At 31.3% G+C, this 21,370-nt stretch overlaps 3 protein-coding genes and 1 non-coding gene across 4 annotated transcripts; 2 read left to right on the forward strand and 2 right to left on the reverse strand.

The window, feature by feature from the left end:
• Window positions 1–1,800: 1,800 nt before the first annotated feature.
• Window positions 1,801–6,460, forward strand: LOC125867242 (glucomannan 4-beta-mannosyltransferase 9-like). The gene is made up of 8 exons (XM_049547666.1): window positions 1,801–2,181; window positions 2,581–2,679; window positions 3,164–3,416; window positions 3,902–4,012; window positions 4,151–4,287; window positions 4,947–5,060; window positions 5,530–5,729; window positions 5,887–6,460. Exons 1-8 carry the CDS (start codon window positions 1,882–1,884, stop codon window positions 6,251–6,253), a joined length of 1,581 nt encoding a protein of 526 aa, XP_049403623.1. The 5' UTR covers window positions 1,801–1,881; the 3' UTR covers window positions 6,254–6,460.
• Window positions 6,461–7,018: 558 nt separating this feature from the next.
• On the reverse strand, window positions 7,019–7,092 carry TRNAR-UCG (transfer RNA arginine (anticodon UCG)). Its single transcript has one exon. It is a non-coding gene; the product is annotated as a tRNA-Arg (tRNA).
• A 4,120-nt stretch (window positions 7,093–11,212) lies between these two features.
• LOC125867243 (cytochrome P450 77A2) lies at window positions 11,213–13,488 on the forward strand. Its single transcript, XM_049547668.1, has 2 exons — window positions 11,213–12,150; window positions 12,823–13,488. Exons 1-2 carry the CDS (start codon window positions 11,268–11,270, stop codon window positions 13,473–13,475), a joined length of 1,536 nt encoding a protein of 511 aa, XP_049403625.1. The 5' UTR covers window positions 11,213–11,267; the 3' UTR covers window positions 13,476–13,488.
• An 812-nt stretch (window positions 13,489–14,300) lies between these two features.
• On the reverse strand, window positions 14,301–19,367 carry LOC125867258 (RING-H2 finger protein ATL67-like). Its single transcript, XM_049547688.1, has 3 exons — window positions 18,843–19,367; window positions 17,758–17,855; window positions 14,301–15,032 (listed from the first exon to the last, which is right to left on the reverse strand). The coding sequence occupies exons 1-3, from the start codon at window positions 19,104–19,106 to the stop codon at window positions 14,708–14,710; spliced, it is 687 nt and encodes a 228-aa protein (XP_049403645.1). The 5' UTR covers window positions 19,107–19,367; the 3' UTR covers window positions 14,301–14,707.
• Between the last annotated feature and the right edge of the window lie 2,003 nt (window positions 19,368–21,370).

A 21,370-nucleotide genomic window follows, 5' to 3' on the forward strand; every position in this document is an offset into this window, starting at 1 on the left:
CGCTCGCCACTCTCACTTTATACAAACACAAATGTATACATTGCGTTTGTGTTTGTATAATGCGAGAGAAAATTGTATACACAAATACAAATGCATATATTTTCGGCCTATACACTTATGATTATACAAATACGATCTTCTCCTGCCCAGTTTTCTTTTGTCTTTCTCTTTTTCTTGCTTTATACAAACACAAATTATACAATTGATTGTTTTCAAAACAAACACACCCTATAAGCACTATACTTCTTACAAAACCAAGATTTTTACACTACATTAAATTATTATACTAAATTAATTAAGCCATGTGTATGTAATTTTTAATTTTTTTTTTCAAATAGTTAGTTTGGGTTTGGTGGATGATATTATAATTTTGCATGTGGCTCTGTTATACCCCATTGTCCCATTTAGTTTCAAAGAGACTGACAAAGATATATAGTCTTTGGAGTAGCACAAAAGCAAAAATCAAAGGCCTATATAGTCCCCACACAAACCTAATTAAAGCAACAATTGCATATAGATATAATATCATTCTTCTTCTTTTAACAAAGCAACATTCAATATTTGTGGTATGGTTACTAAACTTTGTTACTCAATCCAATTCAATTTATGTGGTGTTATTTGACTTTCGAGAATCAAATTATTGAGTTCTCTTTCTACCATAATTTTCATATGCTTTTTAAATATACTATTTTGAGACGTCTAAACAATATTTGTCCGGTTTATAAAATAATGAATAATTTATTATTTGTGTCTATTTTAACCTTGCTATTAAGTAAGATTCATTTTTCAATGTTTAGATGACTTATATTTAATAAGGATAATTTGGTAAAATTACTCATATCGTTTACTGCTTCTTAATTTTTGTGCTAAGTAAATAGAGTCATAAATAACTATTATTGAACTGAGGAAGTAATAAAGTTAGACATAGACAAAGCTTTTCTTATGATCAAAATTTTATCTATTTTGTCAAATTTTTGGCCTTTTCTTCTCATTTTCATGTTAAATAAATAGTGATGGTCTCCTTTCCAAAAATAATAATCTAATGGAGCAATTAGCATTTAGATAGAACTCCAATTATAAAATTGATTTTATTATTATATATAAAAGGAAAAAAAAAGAACCGGAATTTTTGAAGAAAAAGATTCAAATTTAGCTTGTTTCCATAAATAAAGTTGGATGAAATTGAAGTTTTGAGTAACTTTATTTGTCCTTTATGTTTTACCATACTTCTTTGTTTATTTTTTTCTAAAATAAAATAAAATTACCAAAAGAAAAAGAAATCACTTTAAATAAACAAAATTAAATGTTCAAATCGGCCTTATTATAAATTAAATTAAGAGTAAAGAATAAAAAACATATCTTTAGGAATCTCAATTTTTTGAGCTTCATACTTGAACTATCAGATGTGCTAGTTTCTTATATGGACTATCACCAAATGTATATCGAAACACACCTCAACTATCAGTTGTTCTCTTTTCTTACTTGAACGATTGTGATATTTTAGATATGAAAAAGGAACAATTGATATTTGAGGCATGTTACGATAAACATTTCATGGCGGTTCAGGTTAGAAATTCTTGCATACCTAATACTTCAGATATGAAACTCGAAAAGCCGAGATACTTTAAATGTATATGTTTTTTATTTTTTATCATGAACTCAAAAAATAATCTTAAGCTTTACTCTATATAATAACGATCTATACGTAAACTTAACACCTTGCACAAACATATATACTATCTCTATATATAGCACCATCTCTTAGCTCTTTCTCTATCTACTCACACCTCAAACTTTTTTCTCTTTTTTCACATTATATAATTTTCTTGGCTGTCTTAAATTATATTTAAAGAAAAATATATTTAAGATATAGCCAAGAAAATGGACTTGAGTATTTATTTTGATCATGGAATTACTAGCCAAATTGGATTGTTTTGGCAACAAGTTAGAGCACCATTACTTGTGCCATTTCTTAAAATTATGGTTATTTTATGTTTGGCAATGTCTTTGATGTTATTTGTTGAGAAAGTTTATATGGGAATTGTCATAGTATTTATCAAGATTTTAAGGCAAAAACCAGAAAAGAAGTACAAATGGGAGCCAATAAAAGATGATTTGGAGCTAGCAAATTCTTCTTATCCTATGGTATTAATTCAAATACCAATGTATAATGAAAGAGAGGTAATGCAAATTTTCAATTTGCTTATCGAGATTCAAATTATATGAACTTCTTCAACCAACATTTTAAAATTTATGTATTATGAAGATCCGACTTGAATTGACAAGTTTTACATTGGTTGTCAGCCTATCACAACTCTCTTCCTTTCCTCAACTTATTTGAGACTGAGGCGTAATATAGTTGTTGTTATTGTTGACCTATATTTTAAAATATATATTTTTTCATCATATTGACATAAGAAGAATTGGAACTTATAGAACTTTTCGTACGATTTGCCTTATCGACTCACTAATTTCAATTATCATGAACGTGTTACATATAGATGTTACTTCATGTTTTATATGATCTAATTCATTTACGCTATCGAAGTTAAAATCTTCTTGTAAATTGTTCATTTGCAGGTATATCAATTGTCTATTGGAGCTGCTTGTAATCTTTCATGGCCAGCTGATAGAATTTTAATTCAAGTTCTTGATGATTCAACTGATCCTATCATTAAGGTCCAATTAATACCTTAATTTTCCATAATTCATAGGAAGAAAAAATATTTTTTTTCTAATATTATTTGAAATGTTTTTTAATTCTAAAGAGGAAGTATCCTAAAATTTGTATGATGAACATAAGTTAATTAGTAGCATCATAATTCATAAACATGGTAAATGTTATGTTGCTCGGAATATATTATCGTACTCGTTTCTGATCCTCCAACAATGCTAAGATGAAGGATTCAACACCTAAACAACAATATTTTTAAAGAGTCTGAGCGCTCTCTCTCTCTCTCTCTATATATATATATATATATACACTTCGTAAATGACCTACTATCACATTTTAAGCTACATTGATTGTATCGATATATATAACATAACGATTAACTTATACACACCGATTATATGAAAAATACTTATTTTTACCTGTTGTAGCATGTAATTATCTTTTTGATGACGAGATAGAGTGTAATAGATTAAATTGTTTTTTGTATAGGGAATGGTGGAACAAGAGTGCAAGAGATGGGCAAGTAAAGGAGTGAACATCAAATATGAAATAAGAGACAATAGAAAAGGGTACAAAGCTGGGGCATTGAAGGAAGGAATGAAGCATAATTATGTGAAAATGTGTGATTTTGTAGCCATATTTGATGCTGATTTTCAACCTGAATTTGATTTCTTGTTGAGAACTGTCCCTTTTCTTGTACACAACCCCGAAATCGGACTCGTTCAAGCTCGTTGGAAATTTGGTAAATGCCTTTTTCCTTGACTAGTATTAGGGTAGTAGGTTAGCAGGTAGTAGACTGTTGTCTGTCTAGCTAATCCCTTTAGTCGTAGTATTACTCTTGTAGTTTCTTGGTTATTTTCGATCTGTTGTTTCTTGTACTTTAATTATCGTATTATTTTGTGTGTAGTTATTGTTCAACATGCTTTGTTGTTATTGCTTTGATTTGTTTTTTCCTTGAGCCGAACGACTATCATGAGAAACAACCTCTCTACTTCTGAGGTAGGGGTAAGGCTTGCGTACACTCTATTCTTTCCAGATGACTCTGTTGTTGCATTTTTCTTAACACATCGTCTCATAACGTGCTTTTGTGTGTGACGTTGAGAATTGAACTCTAACGATCGTGTTGAATTGTGTGACCATTTTGTAATTACCACTTGAGTTTCATATGAAAATTATGGTAGATGTTGACCAAAAAAAATAATTGTTGTAAATTGTTATTAATTGTAGTGAATTCTGATGAATGCTTGTTAACAAGAATGCAAGAAATGTCACTTGATTACCATTTCAAAGTGGAGCAAGAATTTGGATCATCAAATCATGCATTTTTTGGCTTCAATGGTAAGGCTATATATATGTACAACACAAAAGTTCAGTTACTTTAACGTGACAGTCAAAATAGTCAACTATTGACTTTACTGTTATAGTGAATAAAATTCAGTATGTTATAAATCATCATGAGTTCGTTCAATTTGGAAGGAACTGCTGGAGTGTGGAGAATTTCAGCTCTCAATGAAGCTGGAGGATGGAAAGATAGAACAACAGTGGAAGACATGGATCTCGCAGTTCGAGCCGGTCTCAAAGGCTGGAAATTTGTCTACGTTGGTGACCTAAAGGTACGTTCAGTATGAGTTCTGTAAGTTCAACTAAACATATTGCTTTTTGCTCGAATCATATGCATACATATGCAAAAATAGGGGAATATGGGATCCCTAGTCTCATTTTATGGCATGGACGTCTTTAATTGAATAGAGATGTCTTGGTAGTGTAGCTCGGCCCAAGCAGTGCGTAAAAGTCATAAATTAGTGGAATCACATTCGTTTCTAGATGTACTGACTCTAAATTTTGGAGTCGCGTATGAAGTAAACCATGTGTATAAAAAAAGTTAAAATTTGCAGAAATAGCCCGTGGAACTATGTCAGAAATCATTTTCTTTAGAAGTAACTTCAACAAACACTCTGAAAAAAACAAATGATTGGAAGTTAAATTTAATGTTAAAGAATAGGATGAAAAGGGTCCCATAATCTTACATTATCTAAGTAAAATAAAATAAAATATATGATGTTACTGTTTAGTTTTTCTAATCATATACGTATATTAAACTCGTTATAGATTATTACACATATTATATATCACCGGCTAATTTGTTATGTTTCACCTAATAATAACTATGTCTCAATCTTAAGTAAGTTAAGGGTCAATTTTATGAATAATTACTATCCATATCGCTTTATTTATGCGTTTGTTTTTTCTTTTTGAAAAAAAATTCAATTAGGTGAAAAATGAATTGCCAAGTACTTTCAAGGCCTATCGATATCAACAGCATAGATGGTCTTGTGGACCTGCTAATCTTTTCAAGAAAATGGTTGGGGAAATTGCTTCAAATAAGGTGAGTTATAAGCCATATACCCCTTTTTGTTTAGTACGGATTTAACTTATATACATAATACACTAGTAGTATAATAATTTTACACTTAAATACTACACTATATTATAATGTTAGTGAAATGAAACCTTGAAGCAACGATAAAGTCCCTAAAGCCTGTAAATGTCCTTATATAACATTCTTTGTAAAGACTTTAGCACTATTTAACTTATATACACTAGTAGTATAATATGTATTTTTAGTGGCAATTAACATTCTTTGTAAATGTCCCTAAAGCCTGTAGCGACATTGGATCAAATAACAATTAATTAATGCTGGTAAAGACTTTAGCACTCTTTATTAATATGTATATCTATTGGCACTAAAAATTGTTTTTGTTATAGTGTACACTATTTTTTCATGTAGTGTTATATATCTTTTACGTGACCTGATAGTATGATAATATTTATTTTTTTAACTTTGATATTTGCAGAAAGTCTCAATATGGAAGAAGTTTTATTTGATCTACAACTTCTTCTTTGTGAGAAAAATCATTGCACATATTGTTACATTTATATTTTATTGTGTTATTATGCCTACCACTGTTTTGATCCCTGAAGTTCAAGTTCCTATATGGGGTGCTGTGTATATTCCTTCAACAATTACCCTCCTCAATGCTGTAGGGACTCCAAGGTAAATAAAATAAACAATTGGTCTCGCGATCCGAGTCCATGACACGTATTGTCTGTTGTATGGTCCAATAGACCTCACAAATTTAATTTGTCACTTGGGCTTGATGTCTTAATTATTTCCAATTTTGATTCTTTTTTTTGTTTGTTTTGATGTGTAGATCATTCTATTTATTGATTTTTTGGATCTTGTTTGAGAATGTAATGTCCCTTCATCGAACGAGGGCAACGTTCATCGGACTATTTGAGGTAGGGAGGGTCAATGAATGGGTCGTGACAGAGAAATTGGGAGATGCAATCAAGGTAAAAATGAGCATGAAAGCATCCAAGAAGTCTCGTTTTCGTATTGGAGAGTGGTACAACAAGGTACATTTCACGGAGGTTTTCGTAGGGTTGTACCTTATGCTTTGTGGATGGTACGACTACTCGTTCGGAAAGAATAGATTCTACATATACTTATTCTTTCAAGGCATTGCCTTTCTTGTAGCTGGATTTGGCTACATTGGAGTGTTTGTTCCAAATTCTTGAAAGTACTACAACAGTTACGGCTCAGTTACAAACAAGTTGAACATTCAAGTAATCTTTATTTGAAATTCATTTATAATGTGAATAAGCAGCTAAGATATAAGTATGCTGCCTTTCACTATTGTAGTTATTTATTTAATGTAATGGTTAAAATATTTGTATTTTTGTAGTACTATACTGGAAAAAATGTTTTGGTTGTTCTATATGAAATGGTAATTTGTGCACCGAGTATTATTGGGCCTATTGGGCTTATAGAAGACATCATAAACGTAAGAGTTTATATTTTGGGCACCAACAATTTGAATCAATGAAGTATGAGAAAACATTTCCTTTACGTGACGATGAATGGTACATGAATTAGGGAGGACACCATGAGAATGTAAGAGTAGAAGGTAAATTCAATGATTAAAAGTCAATATGTTCAGAATGAGTGTGATATGTGTAATATAATATATATACACTCACACACACACTTTAGTTTTTTTTTAATGTGCGTATATACGAATAACTCAAGGCTTCGAATTGACTCTAGTGATTTCAATTGAATTCACAAAATCCGTCTAAAAAGGTTATGAAAAAATAGAGACATGAATGGAGGAGCTAAATAATTAAAGTTGGCAGGTTCAGAACGAGTGTGATCATAATGTATGATTATATACACATAGTTCAAGTTGAATTTAGTATTGGGTTCGGTTGAATCCGTAAAATATAAAAAAAGGCATCGAGTGGACTCTAGTATTGAGTTTGGTTGAATCCGAAAAAGAGAAGCGACCACAGTGGGAGTCGAACCCACGACCTTTTGATCCGAAGTCAAACGCGCTAATCCACTGCGCTATGCGGTCTTGTTGATACAAAGTTTTGCAAATTAAAATGAGATTATTAAAATGACCTCAAGTTCAACAAAATTTAAAAAATAAGTAAAAATAAATTATATGTATTTAATTAACTCTGAGAGTTTCTTTTTATAGGATCAGACAATATTTAATCATTTTGACCTCGACGAGCAATTTACTATACGATACTAATCATTCACAAAAACTTATACTTTATTACATCATGTATATATGATTACTCATTCAAAATTTTGTTTTAGTAATATTAATATCACTTTACAAAATCATGAAATACATAACTCAATATATAAGTGTAATGTATGTGCATGTCGGAAAAAAATAAAAATAACATGATTAATCAAATACAGTTAACCTTTCTATAATATAAACTTTTATGATTATAATAACCTATTTTTCAATTATTTTCTCATATTGTTTTATATTATACATATTTTTTATATGAATATTTTATTATTACAGTCAAAATATATCCAGACAAATGATTTCATCATACAAAGATTTGACTATAGCCATGTTTCAAGGATAATTTATTGTGCTTTTAACTACCATCACAAGAACATCCAAACCATCTAGACAATTAAGTTAGTTTTTTGTTAACATATTGTCCCAACCATCCATCAATATAATTTAAAAATTAAATAGCCATATTCCAAGATTGGGAAATATAATATTTAATTAAAGGTAAGGACAAAATGGATAGAGTTGAATTTTGTTTTAATTTTTGGTGTGTGAGCCATATTAAATCCACCACTTTGCCTTCTTATGTTCACTGAACTTGAAGATGCTGACACAAAATTATGACACACATTTTATCCTTCTTTTTGTTTTTTACTTATTGTATACATTATCATTTAAAGTGAAAGTTAGTTTACATTATTGATCTCAAATTTAGTAAAGAAAGAGAATTGTTGGAGGCTAATTGAAACTAATCTCTCTGTCTTGTAAAAATAGGAATAAGACTCTGAATATCTTGCTAATCTCTATATTATATTTATTGTTATTGTTGGACTAGTTTATTATTATTTAACTACATTTATAGGAGCTTGTTTACAATACCGATTCTAAACTCAGATAAAGAAAAAGAATTATCAAGAGTTCGTCAGAAATAATCTTTCTATCCTGTAAAGATAGAAATAAGACTGTGAACATCTCACTGATCTCTATATCTTATTTATAAAATTACACTTTATTTGTTATTATTGTTGGAGTAGTATATTATTGAATGAAAGTTCTCGTAAAGTTGACTTTTTTCAATAGTTTCAAACTTTTGAGATTTCTACATCAAAAGGGAATAAACCAAAATAATTGCTTTTGCCAATTATGTAACATAGTACTAGCTGAAATTCCCTCAAAAAAATTTGAAGATATGTATAAAAGTTCGCTTGACTATATAAAAGGATTTACTAAAATGGAAATTTTAGTTCCTCATAACCGTTTTAGAATAATTTGAGCCTACCTCACGTATCTCTATTTTCATATCTCAAATTTAAAATCTCTAATTATAAAAAGAAAAAATCTTATTCATCTCTAGTCTATATTGTACGCATTCGATGATACTATCTTCACACATTACATGATACTATCTTCACACATTACGTAAAGTAAAAAGTACCTACACGATCATATTTAAACACTCGATACAAATAAATATTTTGGTTTCAGACAGTCCACCACATGTGATGTGAGTAGAGTTGTGCCTTTCTGGAGTTTGAAGATACAACTAACTTCACATGCTTTATTAATTTCCCCCCACCCCCACCTTTTATGTATTATTTTTTTTGTTTAACAGTCAACAATTGTGACCTCCTTATATTTATTGCTCTCAAACTCCCATTTCTTGTTTTAATTATATAGTATAGATTTCCTTTTTTTTCTTTATTCATTACTCTAATAAATATATATTTCCTCATCAAAATTCTTAAACTAAGTAAAGCAATCGTATTTAGATTTAATTTTACTCTAAAACAAATAACTTTAAATAACTTTTGAAATTCTCGGTTGAGATCTCAAAGTCTTTAAGAGGATTGTTTGACTACTCGTCGATGGATCTTGCTCATGTGTTGTAAGACTAGTATCTCGATTGTAGGGGCAAAGTTAGAGACACAAGTTGTGAGGGGTTTCATTCAAATTTCTTTAATCGGAAATTATATTATATGTAAGATTAAGTTATTTTTCTCGATTTTTCAAATCGACTTGAAGTTTTAGCTAGGAATGAAATCTCTTTTTCTTGGATATACTCAAAACAGAAAAAATTCTGACTCTATCACTATTATAGTCCTACCTACTTATTAACTATTGATAAATGAAAAAGTACAACAAATAATTGTATTATTAATTTATGTTCAATAATGAAAATAATAGAGTAATAGAGTGAACACCAATTAATAGTCTACTAAAAGTTAATTTGGTTTTTAATGATAGTTTCCCCAATAAAAATAGCAAGATATAGACTGAGTTGCAATTTACAACTTACAACAATAAAATTGGTTATTATTAAATGCAAAAATCATGATTTGGACTTTTGTTAGGCAAAGGACGGACAAATATGACAGCAACAAAATGAGTTACTCATGTAAAAACATATCACTTTTATAATACTGAAAAAAAATGTACTTTTAAAATTTCGTAATAAAAAAGAGTCAAAAATATTTTTAACTAATGAAAATCGATCACAAATATCCTCTTTTTAATTTAAGATAATAAGAAATTATATTCATCTCGCCACAATTTTAATTTGGTAACTTTCACCTTCCTATTTATGATAAAAAGTTACTCCTCCATATCATTTAACTTGTTATTTTTTTAATCTTAACATATTAATTAAAATTTAATATTATTTGACTATCAAAGAAAAGTTATGACAAGTAAAATAAAATGAAATCAACATATCACCTATGTTAAGTCAAATATGAATCGATAAAAATGAACGGAGAATTAAAATTTTGTGCACAAAAAGCCAAGTATGTAACATAAATGTTTGTTAGAGTCAACACTTCATACTTTTTACATTGTTTTGTCATGTCTTAATTAATATTTTCTGTCCAAATTTAGTGAGTATTAGGAGGTAGTTGTAAAGATATAACTTAACTCCCAACTCCACCGTTTTTTCCATCCCATCATTTTCATCCATTTGTAACATTGAAATAAGTCGTATAAATAATTAATTTTATAATATTTTTTTAAATATTATTAATGTATATTATCATTAAAAAAAATATGTATCCTTTTCTATTTTCGATTTTCTCAATCAATGTCTCATCGATCTGCTTCAAGTTTTGATATATTGAACCTGATTCATGCGGCGTCCTATTCATTAAAGGAAGAATCAGTGTTTTCAAAAATGTTTTGGGGCGAGTTTTTCAGCGATTCTTGGGGCGGGGCATATCAAAAACGTCCTTGGGTGTAAATTAAATACATAAATTTATAAGACGTAAGTTCTAAAATTTGAGGCGTAAGTCTCGAGCATAAAAACGTAAGTTCTGAAAGTAAAAACGTAGACCGAGCATTTTTAATTTATTTTTTTTAACTTTTTTTGCTTTAAGTCATATTTTTTATTATTGATGTAATGATATTTCTCAATTATAATACTTTTTTTACTTCATTATTGATTATTAATACTTATCTCAAATAAAAATCATAATATAATTTCTATATATTATAGATTATTTATAAAAAATTATTTGCAAATCATTAAAGGTTTACTTTTACTTATTTTATTAATAGTAAAACTATAAAATTGAATATACATGAGACTATGCCCGTATATCCATGGGACTTACACCTCGTCCCGTACTATATAAAACGCCTCGTCTTACGTCCCCACCTTTTAAAACACTGAAAAAAATCACGCGCTCCTTATATATACAAATTAAAGGTCCTTTTTCTTTTCACAACTTAGACTCGATACTTCTAAGTAAAAATGGAGAAATTCAATTCATCTTAGGCGATTATTAATGATAAGTAATAATCTTGACTTGCATTAATTAACACCCACAGTTTTCTCTTCTTTTTGAAAAAGTTCCTTATTAATTATTTCCCCATTTCCCCACCCATAATTTCAAGCTATCTACCTCTTTTTATACTCAAAATTTTCTCATTTTTATGTCAAACACACACTAAAGAATATTGAGAAAAAATAGCACTATTTTCTTCTAATTTTTCAAATGGATTTTTTCTCAACTTCTTCGCTTTCCCCTTATTATCATCTCATTTTCACTATTTTAGCATTTGTTATTTCTACCTTAATTTACTTGTTAACCAAAAAAAACAATTCAAAAAAACTAAGGTTACCTCCCGGTCCACCGGGATGGCCGGTAGTCGGTAACCTTTTACAAGTCGCACGATCTGGAAAACCATTTTTCCAGATCATGCGCGAACTTCGTCAGAAGTACGGTCCTATTTTTACCCTAAGAATGGGTACTAGGACCATGATCATTATAAGCAACGCGGACTTAGTCCACGAAGCATTGGTCCAAAAAGGTCAGGTTTTCGCGAGTAGACCTCGCGAAAACCCGACCAGGACCGTGTTTAGTTGTGACAAGTTTACGGTCAATGCGGCCGTATACGGGCCAGTTTGGAGGTCATTACGGAAAAATATGGTACAAAACGGGCTTAGCTCAATAAAGCTAAAAGAGTTTCGGGCCGTACGAAAAAGCGCTATGGATAAGATGATAGAGAAAATTCGGGCCGAGGCTGATGCAAATGACGGCGTAGTTTGGGTGTTGAAAAACGCCCGATTTGCCGTCTTCTGCATCCTACTCGCGATGTGTTTTGGGGTCGAGATGGACGAAAAAACGATTGAAATGATCGATCAAATGATGAAAAGTGTTTTGATTGCGCTTGATCCCAGACTGGATGATTATTTACCAATTTTAAGCCCGTTTTTCTCTAAACAAAGAAAACGGGCCATGGATGTTAGAAAACAACAAATTGAAACAATTGTGCCATTTATTGAAAAACGTAAGAAGATTCTAGAAAGTCCAGAAATTGATGAAACTGCAGCTTCATTTTCATACCTTGACACACTTTTTGATCTCAAAATTGAAGGTACGTTATCGTTTCAGTTATCATATTATTTGTTAATGCTATTCGTTTTGCATGTTTGATTTTTGTTACGCGAATTGAGTGTCTCTTGAAAACAGCTAGCCTCACTACATTCATAAGGTATCACTTATGAGTAATTAAGATTGCCTACATATCATCTTCCTCGGATCCCAAACTTATGTGATTAAATTGATTATGTTATTGTTATTATAGTTTTTTCTTTTCTTTTTAATTAGTTTATCTTAGAAAATTACTTACTTAAATTTTTTAATTTTTCTTTAATAAAATAATTTTATAGTTGTAAAAATGTGATAGGATCGTAAGTATTATATGTGGGGGAAAAAATACTTTCTTAAATTTGGTGAAATGAGTTGAGATTGTACTATATATTAAAAGTTTTGTTTATTTAGAATAACTTTCTTTCAACTATAAATTCAAGCCTTCTTATGAGAAGTGATAAGGTGTCATGCATGTGTTCGATAAATTTTTTTGACTTGAACTAATTTATATTTAATTTTGATACATATATATAAATCATAAAATTGAAAATTCAGTAATTCATAATGGTTAGAATTCAAAACTTATATTTTTAAGAAAAGTCATTTTCACATATCAAAATTTGTGTTCTAATTATCTTTAATTTTGTTATTGTATTAAAAATAATAATTAAAACAGGTAGAAATTCAGCGCCGACGAAGCCAGAACTAGTCACATTATGTTCAGAGTTTCTTAACGGAGGGACAGACACAACGGCAACAGCAATAGAGTGGGCCATAGGTAGAATTATTGAAAATCCAAGTATACAATCGCGATTATACGAAGAAATAAAAAATACTGTTGGAGAAAATAAAGTCGATGAAAAAGACATAGAAAAAATGCCATATTTAAACGCGGTAATAAAAGAATTATTACGTAAGCATCCACCTACGTACATGTCATTGACCCATGCAGTAACGGAGCCAGCTAAATTGGGCGGGTATGATATACCCACTGATGTAAATGTTGAGATTTTCTTACCCGGGATTTCGGATGACCCGAATTTATGGTCCGAACCCGAGAAGTTTGACCCAGATAGGTTTTTTTTGGGTAAGGAGGACGCGGATATGACAGGTATATCGGGTGTGAAAATGATACCATTTGGTATGGGTCGGAGGATTTGCCCCGGTTTGAATATGGCAACGGTCCATGTGAGTTTAATGTTGGCCCGATTAATTCAAGAATTCGAATGGTCCGACCCGGAAAATACCCGAGTGGATTTTACTGAAAAATTGGAATTTACTGTGGTGATGAAAAATACTCTAAGAGCTAAAATTAAACCAAGAATGTAATAATTAATTTAATATATGTAGTATTTTTGTTGAATTTTTTTGTTTGGGGGTGGGGAGGGGGGGTGAGAATGGGGTGGTGGGGTTTGAATTTTGTATTTTATTTATGACCTTTTTAGATCTTATTATTGTCTAATTTTATGAATATTATTATTATTATTATTTCTATTATTGTTATTATAGTACTAATAATACATTGAGAGGCATTAAATTAAAGCAAAAAGTCTTTTTTTTTATATTCCTTTTTTCCCTCTATTTGGTTTCTTGTTAGTTGTTAGTAATAATTAAGACAACAATAAAGTTTGATAATGCCATGCCCAAAAAGTTAAATGCAAGAGGTCCCTTCTAACAAAAGAGAAAAAAAAATACTATTAATTGTGTGGTTTATCCTTTAAATAAACTGATTTTTAATTTTTATCGTTAGTAATTGAATTTGTACTTAGTAGGACATAGAACTGATTTTTAATTTTTATCGTTAGTAATTGAATTTGACACAATTTTTTTAAAGGCGTGAGACATAACTGATGGGATATTATGATATGAAAATATAAATTAATGTCTTGTGAAAAAAATTATTATATTAAAGGACAAATTTAAAAAACTAGCCGAAAAAAGTGTTTTCACTTTCCTCTTGAAAACGATCGTCGGTCATAAATGGGAATAATCATATGCTATTATTGTTGCCATAAATTAAATAGTCCATACGTACTAGTATCAATTTTTGTGGCTATTTACTGCAATGTCTAGTCTTCATCCAAGCAAACATATCAATATGAAGGCAAGGCATATACATATCTATATCAAGTGAAATAATGGTTGTTATACAAACAATGACGGAGACAGGATTTTCACCAATAAAGTTTATCATCTATCTACTATATAAACGCAAACAAAGATTTTGACCTTATATATACAGTGTGATTATCCAACGAGGGGGTTCAGGACTTTCGTCCCTCTAGCTCCGCCCCTATATACAAGACTCCTACCACCTAAACTGAACTTATATATTTACAAAAAGAGAGAAAAAAAAATGTTTGCCTTGAATGGGAAAAAGTCCGTCTAGGTTGTCTAGTGCACTAAACTCCCGCTATTTGCAGGGTTCGGAGAAGTACCGGACCGTATTGAGTCTATTGCACATAGATATCACCTTGCAAAATCTGGATACTAAGATGAATGCTATCACAACATTGTAAATACCTTTCGTCTGTCAATTTCGCCATTTATACTCTTGTGGCCTATGCATTTGATGCACTTGCTGTAGTGGGGTTCGTTCTCTGGTTGTCGTGTGATCTTGAAGAAAGCCTCTGCCCAGATGACGAGCATTGGTTCGAATTAACATTCAGGGTGTCCATCGTGTATTGAGATCGGACAGCTGAACTAAACAAGGGCTGCAAGAAGCACTTTTTGTCAGCAGTCTCACGTAAGGAAATCCGACAAACAGGGCATGTAGAGTGCTGCTGAAACCATATGTCGATACATGTGGCGTGGAAGTAATGTCCACATAATGGCAAAATACGTAATGTATCTTCCTCCCGATATTCAGCAAGGCAAATCGTGCATCTATGTCAATGAAGTACACAAGGAAGTCAGAAGGTGATTGATTGAAAAATTCCTTAAGTACACTAGAGGAGACGCTTAAAACATGACGAACAAAACAATATAAGCAACATATGTCCATTTCAAAACAAACTCATTCACGGTATCCGTTTGAATCCTATCATAAAGTTGGATCAAGAAAATACATGTTACTTCGACATCTGTTCAACTGTTGAATAATGCACTATCAATTAGTAATTAACTACACTTCAATTTCAAACGAGTAACCAAAGATGCTACAAAGAGATTACGTTTTCCATGGCTCGAGTTTTAAAGAGATCCTTTTACTTAGTATATAGTAATTTTCTCTCATAAAGAGATCAAAAGGGTAACTAAAGATGCTACAAAGGTTTTATGATGATTTACACCTCAAGGAACAACATGTTTCAAGTTTTATGTACACCAGTAGCAGTACCTAATCTCCATCAAACTACTGATCTCCTCGTCTGGCTCACTATATATTCTAAATTGACCTATACAACACCGAATCTTTGAGTGACCACAAAAACTTTCAGCATCCTTAACGATATGGATGATGGCCAAAGTCCACTAGAACATATTTGCATGACCACAATTAGAGAATTTTATGGCCAAAATAAACTAGAAAGTAACACATACTGCCTCTAGTAATCTCCATTCTCCAGTCCCTTTCTTTGACATATAGTTGAAAACACAAGAACATGATTAGTGCATACTAGTCGGAAAGTCACAAGTTGATGTTTTCCTACCGTTATGAGGTTTACAGTATAAAGTGCAGTATGCAACCAATAGTAGTTTTCATTGATAGGACATTGGAGGATCAATGCTATATAATAGCCTCGATCTCACACTTGCTATCTAATACAAGATTTTTTTAGTCCAACATTATTTTCTACCAAAATTGATTCTTCTTTGACTTATCTGAAGAAACTCCGGTTACACATATGACCTGCAAGAGTCGGTCTTTCCCAATTTTGTAAATAGTCGATTATTTCATCCTTTTCAAGTTTCATTGAATAATTGAAACTCGTTACTGTGAATCTCATCGATCTAGACAGTCTGATTTTCTCATTATCTTCAGTATTTCTCCCTTTCTGAAAAGAGCAGGAGAGCTGGATGCATCAAATAAGAACATAGAGGAAATGAAAGAAATTCAGATGGCTCGACAAAAGGTAAATGAATGAACAGCTTCCTTTGCTAAAAATGTAGATCTTCATGAGCTAAAAGGGCACCATCCAAAGCTAAAGGGTCTATGATAAATGATGAAAGAATGTTCCTATCCTTCAATCAAAAGTGGAAGATGCATCTGCAATGGCATATCTAACAAGGGAAATGCAAATGAAAATTGGCTTGAACATTTCTAAGCTGAGCGGCCTCCCACTGGTTCTTCCTGATGAATATATCGGCATCACCTTCAAACCTGTCCATCTAAAGTGTATAGCAGTTTTTTGCATTCCTACTTTATCTATATTTACTTTTCAAGTTAGCAGGTAGCATCTAATTGATCCTAATTTTCTCCTGATTCGGCTTATCCGCTTGTAGGCTTACAACTGTTTCTAATATAAATGGAGGAATACGGCACAGGCTGAAGCAAAAGGATGAGATTTAAGTAACTATAACTGAAATTTCAAATCTTAGGATAAGTCGCCTAATCAAAAGAGTCTCTTTTTTCATGACCTTCGCTCCACCTGATTTTCCCTCGGTGTCATTCCAAACAATTCACACAATCCATTATATTCAGAAATCAGAACTGAATCTTGACAAGATTTCACCAAAAGAAGTTCACTGTGAAAACTTAAGAGCCTGGGGACTTACCATAATTCCATAGCCACTACTCCTAGTGGTTCAACAAAGTATGAACTTGCAAAAACAACAGATGAGAGGTTCAAACTAGGGGTAAAACTACAACTATCACCAATTGCCATATTAGAAAAGATGTTGGAATCATCTCCATATTATCAGTCCATATGCTCCCCACCCACCCCACCCCAAAAGCGGCTAGGAGTTGCAGGTAATATCTAATTCGACTTTCTTCTTACTATAAAAACCAACTGCACTACACTGTAATAAAAATTCAGTGCAGTTTGGTGGCTTCTCCAACAAAACTTATTGAGGCACTTGAAACTTGCCTGTAACTATCTGTTCAAACCAACACTAAACTAAGACAATCTACACATGGATGTCAACACTCTCGTCTAAACATACAAAACCATGTTGCACTGAGCAGATAGTTTTTTCTTCGTTTCTAATGCTTTATACCATGATTCAGATGAAAAAAGAAGAAAAAGAATTTTCAAGATCTCAAACAAAGACGATTATCACGTAATAAAGTCAGGTAGCAGATGTTCACTATGTTCCTGATCCACTCATCAGTCCTCTGCAATGTTATTGAATTAAAATTTCCAATATTTTTTTTTTGAGAAATGTAACAGTTATCAAAGTTGACATAGTTATCAATAGTTTCCAATATTTTCTAACCGTCATATTAAGATTTGACTCACATGGACTTCACAAGTTATCAATGTTGACATAATCCAAAAACATATTCATAGTCCTACTATAAGGATCAATTTTTTTATCCTTTTTCATCAAAAATAAATTTGCTTTCCGGAATTAGTACATTTCATGAAGAAGTCAAAAATAACCAACTAGAAACAAGTACGCTTATGTAAGATAGTTCATATGAGTTGGGAGAAAAGATTCAACTCACTGAGTATCTTCTGCAAATGAAAAAAATGCATCACTGTACTTCTTCGTAGGGAAGTTGGCAACAGCAAGAGGCTCCAGACCATGTAAACCACGTTCCAACTGTACGAGGTAAACAAGAACTATTGTTTAAGGGAAGCGGGTCAAGTGATTCACAAGAAAAAAAAAAGCATTCTGCTCCAGAGTTGAAAAACAATATTCTTGAGTTATCGGCTACACAGACCAACCACCAATATAAAGACAGAGACCTACTACTAAAGCAGAACACAAACAGTACGGGAACTCAATTATTTTTTTGATAACCACGGTGTCCGAGCCAGCTTTTGCACACCTCGACTAATTCCATGGATACCTATCACTTTCCATCAACAACAGGTACCAAGTAACTCTGTTCACTAAGACTAGGACAGATAGAAATAAACCTAGTGCTTTTTGTCTCTGCTAGAATTTGAACTGAGACCTCATGGTACTCAACCCACTTCATCGACTATTATGCCACAACCTTGGGTGCATAGACTATATAGTAAGCAATTAAACTAGTACAAGGTTAATATAGTTACATATGGGGTAAATGATATGAAGTGAAGGGAATAGGACCTACAACCACAACTTGAAGTTTGAAAATTTTCAAATCAAAGAATATGACAAGCCATAAAAAGCATCCTAAAAGTCCACAAACCTAATAAACTAAGCATCACAGACCTACAAGATTATGTACCAGCTAGACTACTGTGCCAAACAAAACTATAATCATGATTAGATAGTAGCTACCCCAGGTCAAATTTTAGTTTGTCCCAACATAAAGTAGCAAACATAGAGCAACATGGAAAGCTAAGGAAAGAACATCTCGTAGCTACAAAACTCGGTGTCAGCCTAGGGGCGGAGCTAGGGGACGTAAGGGGTTCATCCGAACTCTCTTCACTGGAAAATTATCTTATATATACAAGGTCAATTTTTTTTTCCCTTTCTGAGCCTTGCTGCTCCAACCCTATGCAATATAGGCTCAACTAAACTAGTATTTTCAACACGAAACAAATACATATATCACAAATCACTAAAATTTCCAGAATATTGAATTCAAGAACTTACAATGCTAAGATCAGATCTAGAAGTATATGCAGAAGACCTCCTCCTTGTCAAGTACTGAATTCTTGCACAAATTAACCTTGTACACACAAATACTATGAATATAATGCTCACTGTAAACCCAATCACTGTCATCACCAAATTTACAGCTGAAGATGTCATCTTTTTTTTCCCAACTTTTTTCCAAGATTGCAACTTTACCTTCCAATCAACAACCCAATAATCAAATTTCCAAGAAAATTCCAAATCTTGTACTGTTACTACCATTCAAACAGATTTTACAATACCCAACTTGTAAAATCACAAGAAAAATCAAAATCCCCACACCCCCTTTTGTCACTTGGAAGAAAAAAAATACCCTTTGTAATAACTTTTCAATTTTCTAAAAAATTGACCTTCCCCACACTGAATAACTTACTTTAAAAGGCACCCAAATTGTTTATTCTACAGAATATGCAAATTTTCTTGTCAAAGGTACCATCTTCACAAGATATCGACTCTGTCTCCATGTCTCTCTCTCCTTATGTGCCTGCATGAATATGTCTAATGTGAAGGAAGTTGACACTTATTACTTTAGAAGACAATTTGGAGAAGTACAAATCAGCAAATGTATCATTTTGTTATTTTATCTTGAGATTAGTAAAACAATAAACATAACATACCAGGTCTCATAAATGAGCTATTGAGAGAATCGAGTGTAAGCAGATTTTTATTCTAAAGTGATTGCTTATTATAGATGGTTGACGAGTGTGATAGTTCAGGAAAGTGCGATAATCGAAGTAGAAGAAATAATAGATAGTAACAGAAATCAACACATAAGAAACTACAAGAGAAATACTACTACTACTAGTATGGAATGATAAATGAGACACCATTCTACTGCTTACTAATCTCGTTCCTTAATCTATGTCATCCATAACTTTCTATTTAAGGTCATACTCTCACTAAGCCAAAACTATGTTATCTCTTGTCAAATCACCTCTCTACAATACTTCTTCGCGTACCTCTACCTCTCCTGAAATCATCCATAGTCAGACTCGCACACTTTCACACGAATGAAGCATTTGTGCATTTCTTCTTCACATGCTCAAACGATTTTAGTTTCGCTTTTCATATCTTGTCCTTCCACTGAGATCACTCCTACTTTGAGATTAGTAATTTTGAAATTATTACCTTATAAAGGGTGTGAAATAAATAACATCATAACTATGATATTATTATATGAATAATCTCAAAAGTGCTAATTCTGAAATAAAAAAATAATAACAAGACACAATTTATTTCAAAATTGTAATTTTTTTTTATCCCACGAACCAAACAAAATTAACTAAAAGTTTAATTTACATACATTGATGGTAATAGTGAAAATCCACATTCATGTTTTTCATGTTATATACTAATCAAATAATTGCTATAAAAGTTACTTAGCAATATATTGCATTATATTATAGGATGTATCTTCATGATTGAAAGTATTCCACTATGATATGTTTGGTTGAAATAGTGCCAATTGTATCTTCATTGAGCCCCTAAAACCACAATTTTTAGCAACTTATTGTTGTTTTATTCCAATTATAGACTTGTCTTTTCCACCAATTATTAGACAATTATTTATTGACATTCGATGTTTATATGAAATAATTAAATTAATTATTTATATTGCCTAATCATCCACCTAATTTTATTTTAAAGATTCTACTTCGTGCATACATACTTGTCTTTTTCATAAATTATCAATTAATTAAGTCAGTTTCAAAAAAATTATCAATTAATTAAGTTTCTATCTAAGACATTAAAGCCACATCTAAGTGAGTCTCTTATTATATTACATTAAATCTAATGTATAAAATTAGAGAATCTATGAAAGATTTGAACTTTCCATTGTCAAAATGTCAACAAGATTAGGTGAACGATCACTATTGTAAAATAAAAAAAAAAAAATATAAGGTTTTAGTTTATTAATAAGAAAATATATTATGGAATCACTAATTGCAGAATTTGATGGCCCGAAATTAACTTGACTTCGCCAAAAAGCTTCATTCTCCAAGTTTTAAGAAAATGAGCAAGTTTTCTTACTTCACTATTCATCATCACAAAATATTTGATAAGGAAAAAGAAAGGAACTCAATTAGAGAGGAAATGATCAAAGTTGCTCACATAATCACCATATATAAAAAACATCACGTATCATTGATAAAAAATTATCTGAACTCGATATTTATATCAAATTAATAGATGCATAATATGTGTTTTCAAATAAAATTTTCTCAATTGACTATAATAAGACAATATAATTTATTACAATACAACAAATCATATTATCCAAATTTGATATATTCAAAAAGAGCAATTTTTTTTCATGTATTGGTGTTAATTACTAAAATATTATATCAAAAGGACAGGTAAAAGGTTATAGGTTGGGAATAAAAATAGAATGGAGAAGAATGATCAATATATGCTACAATATTATGGTAATGATTAAAAATTCAAGAAAAAAACATTATTTCAATTTGGTGATTTGACCAGTGGCG

This window comes from Solanum stenotomum, chromosome 6 (assembly GCF_019186545.1).
Source record: "Solanum stenotomum isolate F172 chromosome 6, ASM1918654v1, whole genome shotgun sequence".
In the NCBI taxonomy this organism is placed as follows: Eukaryota; Viridiplantae; Streptophyta; class Magnoliopsida; order Solanales; family Solanaceae; genus Solanum; species Solanum stenotomum.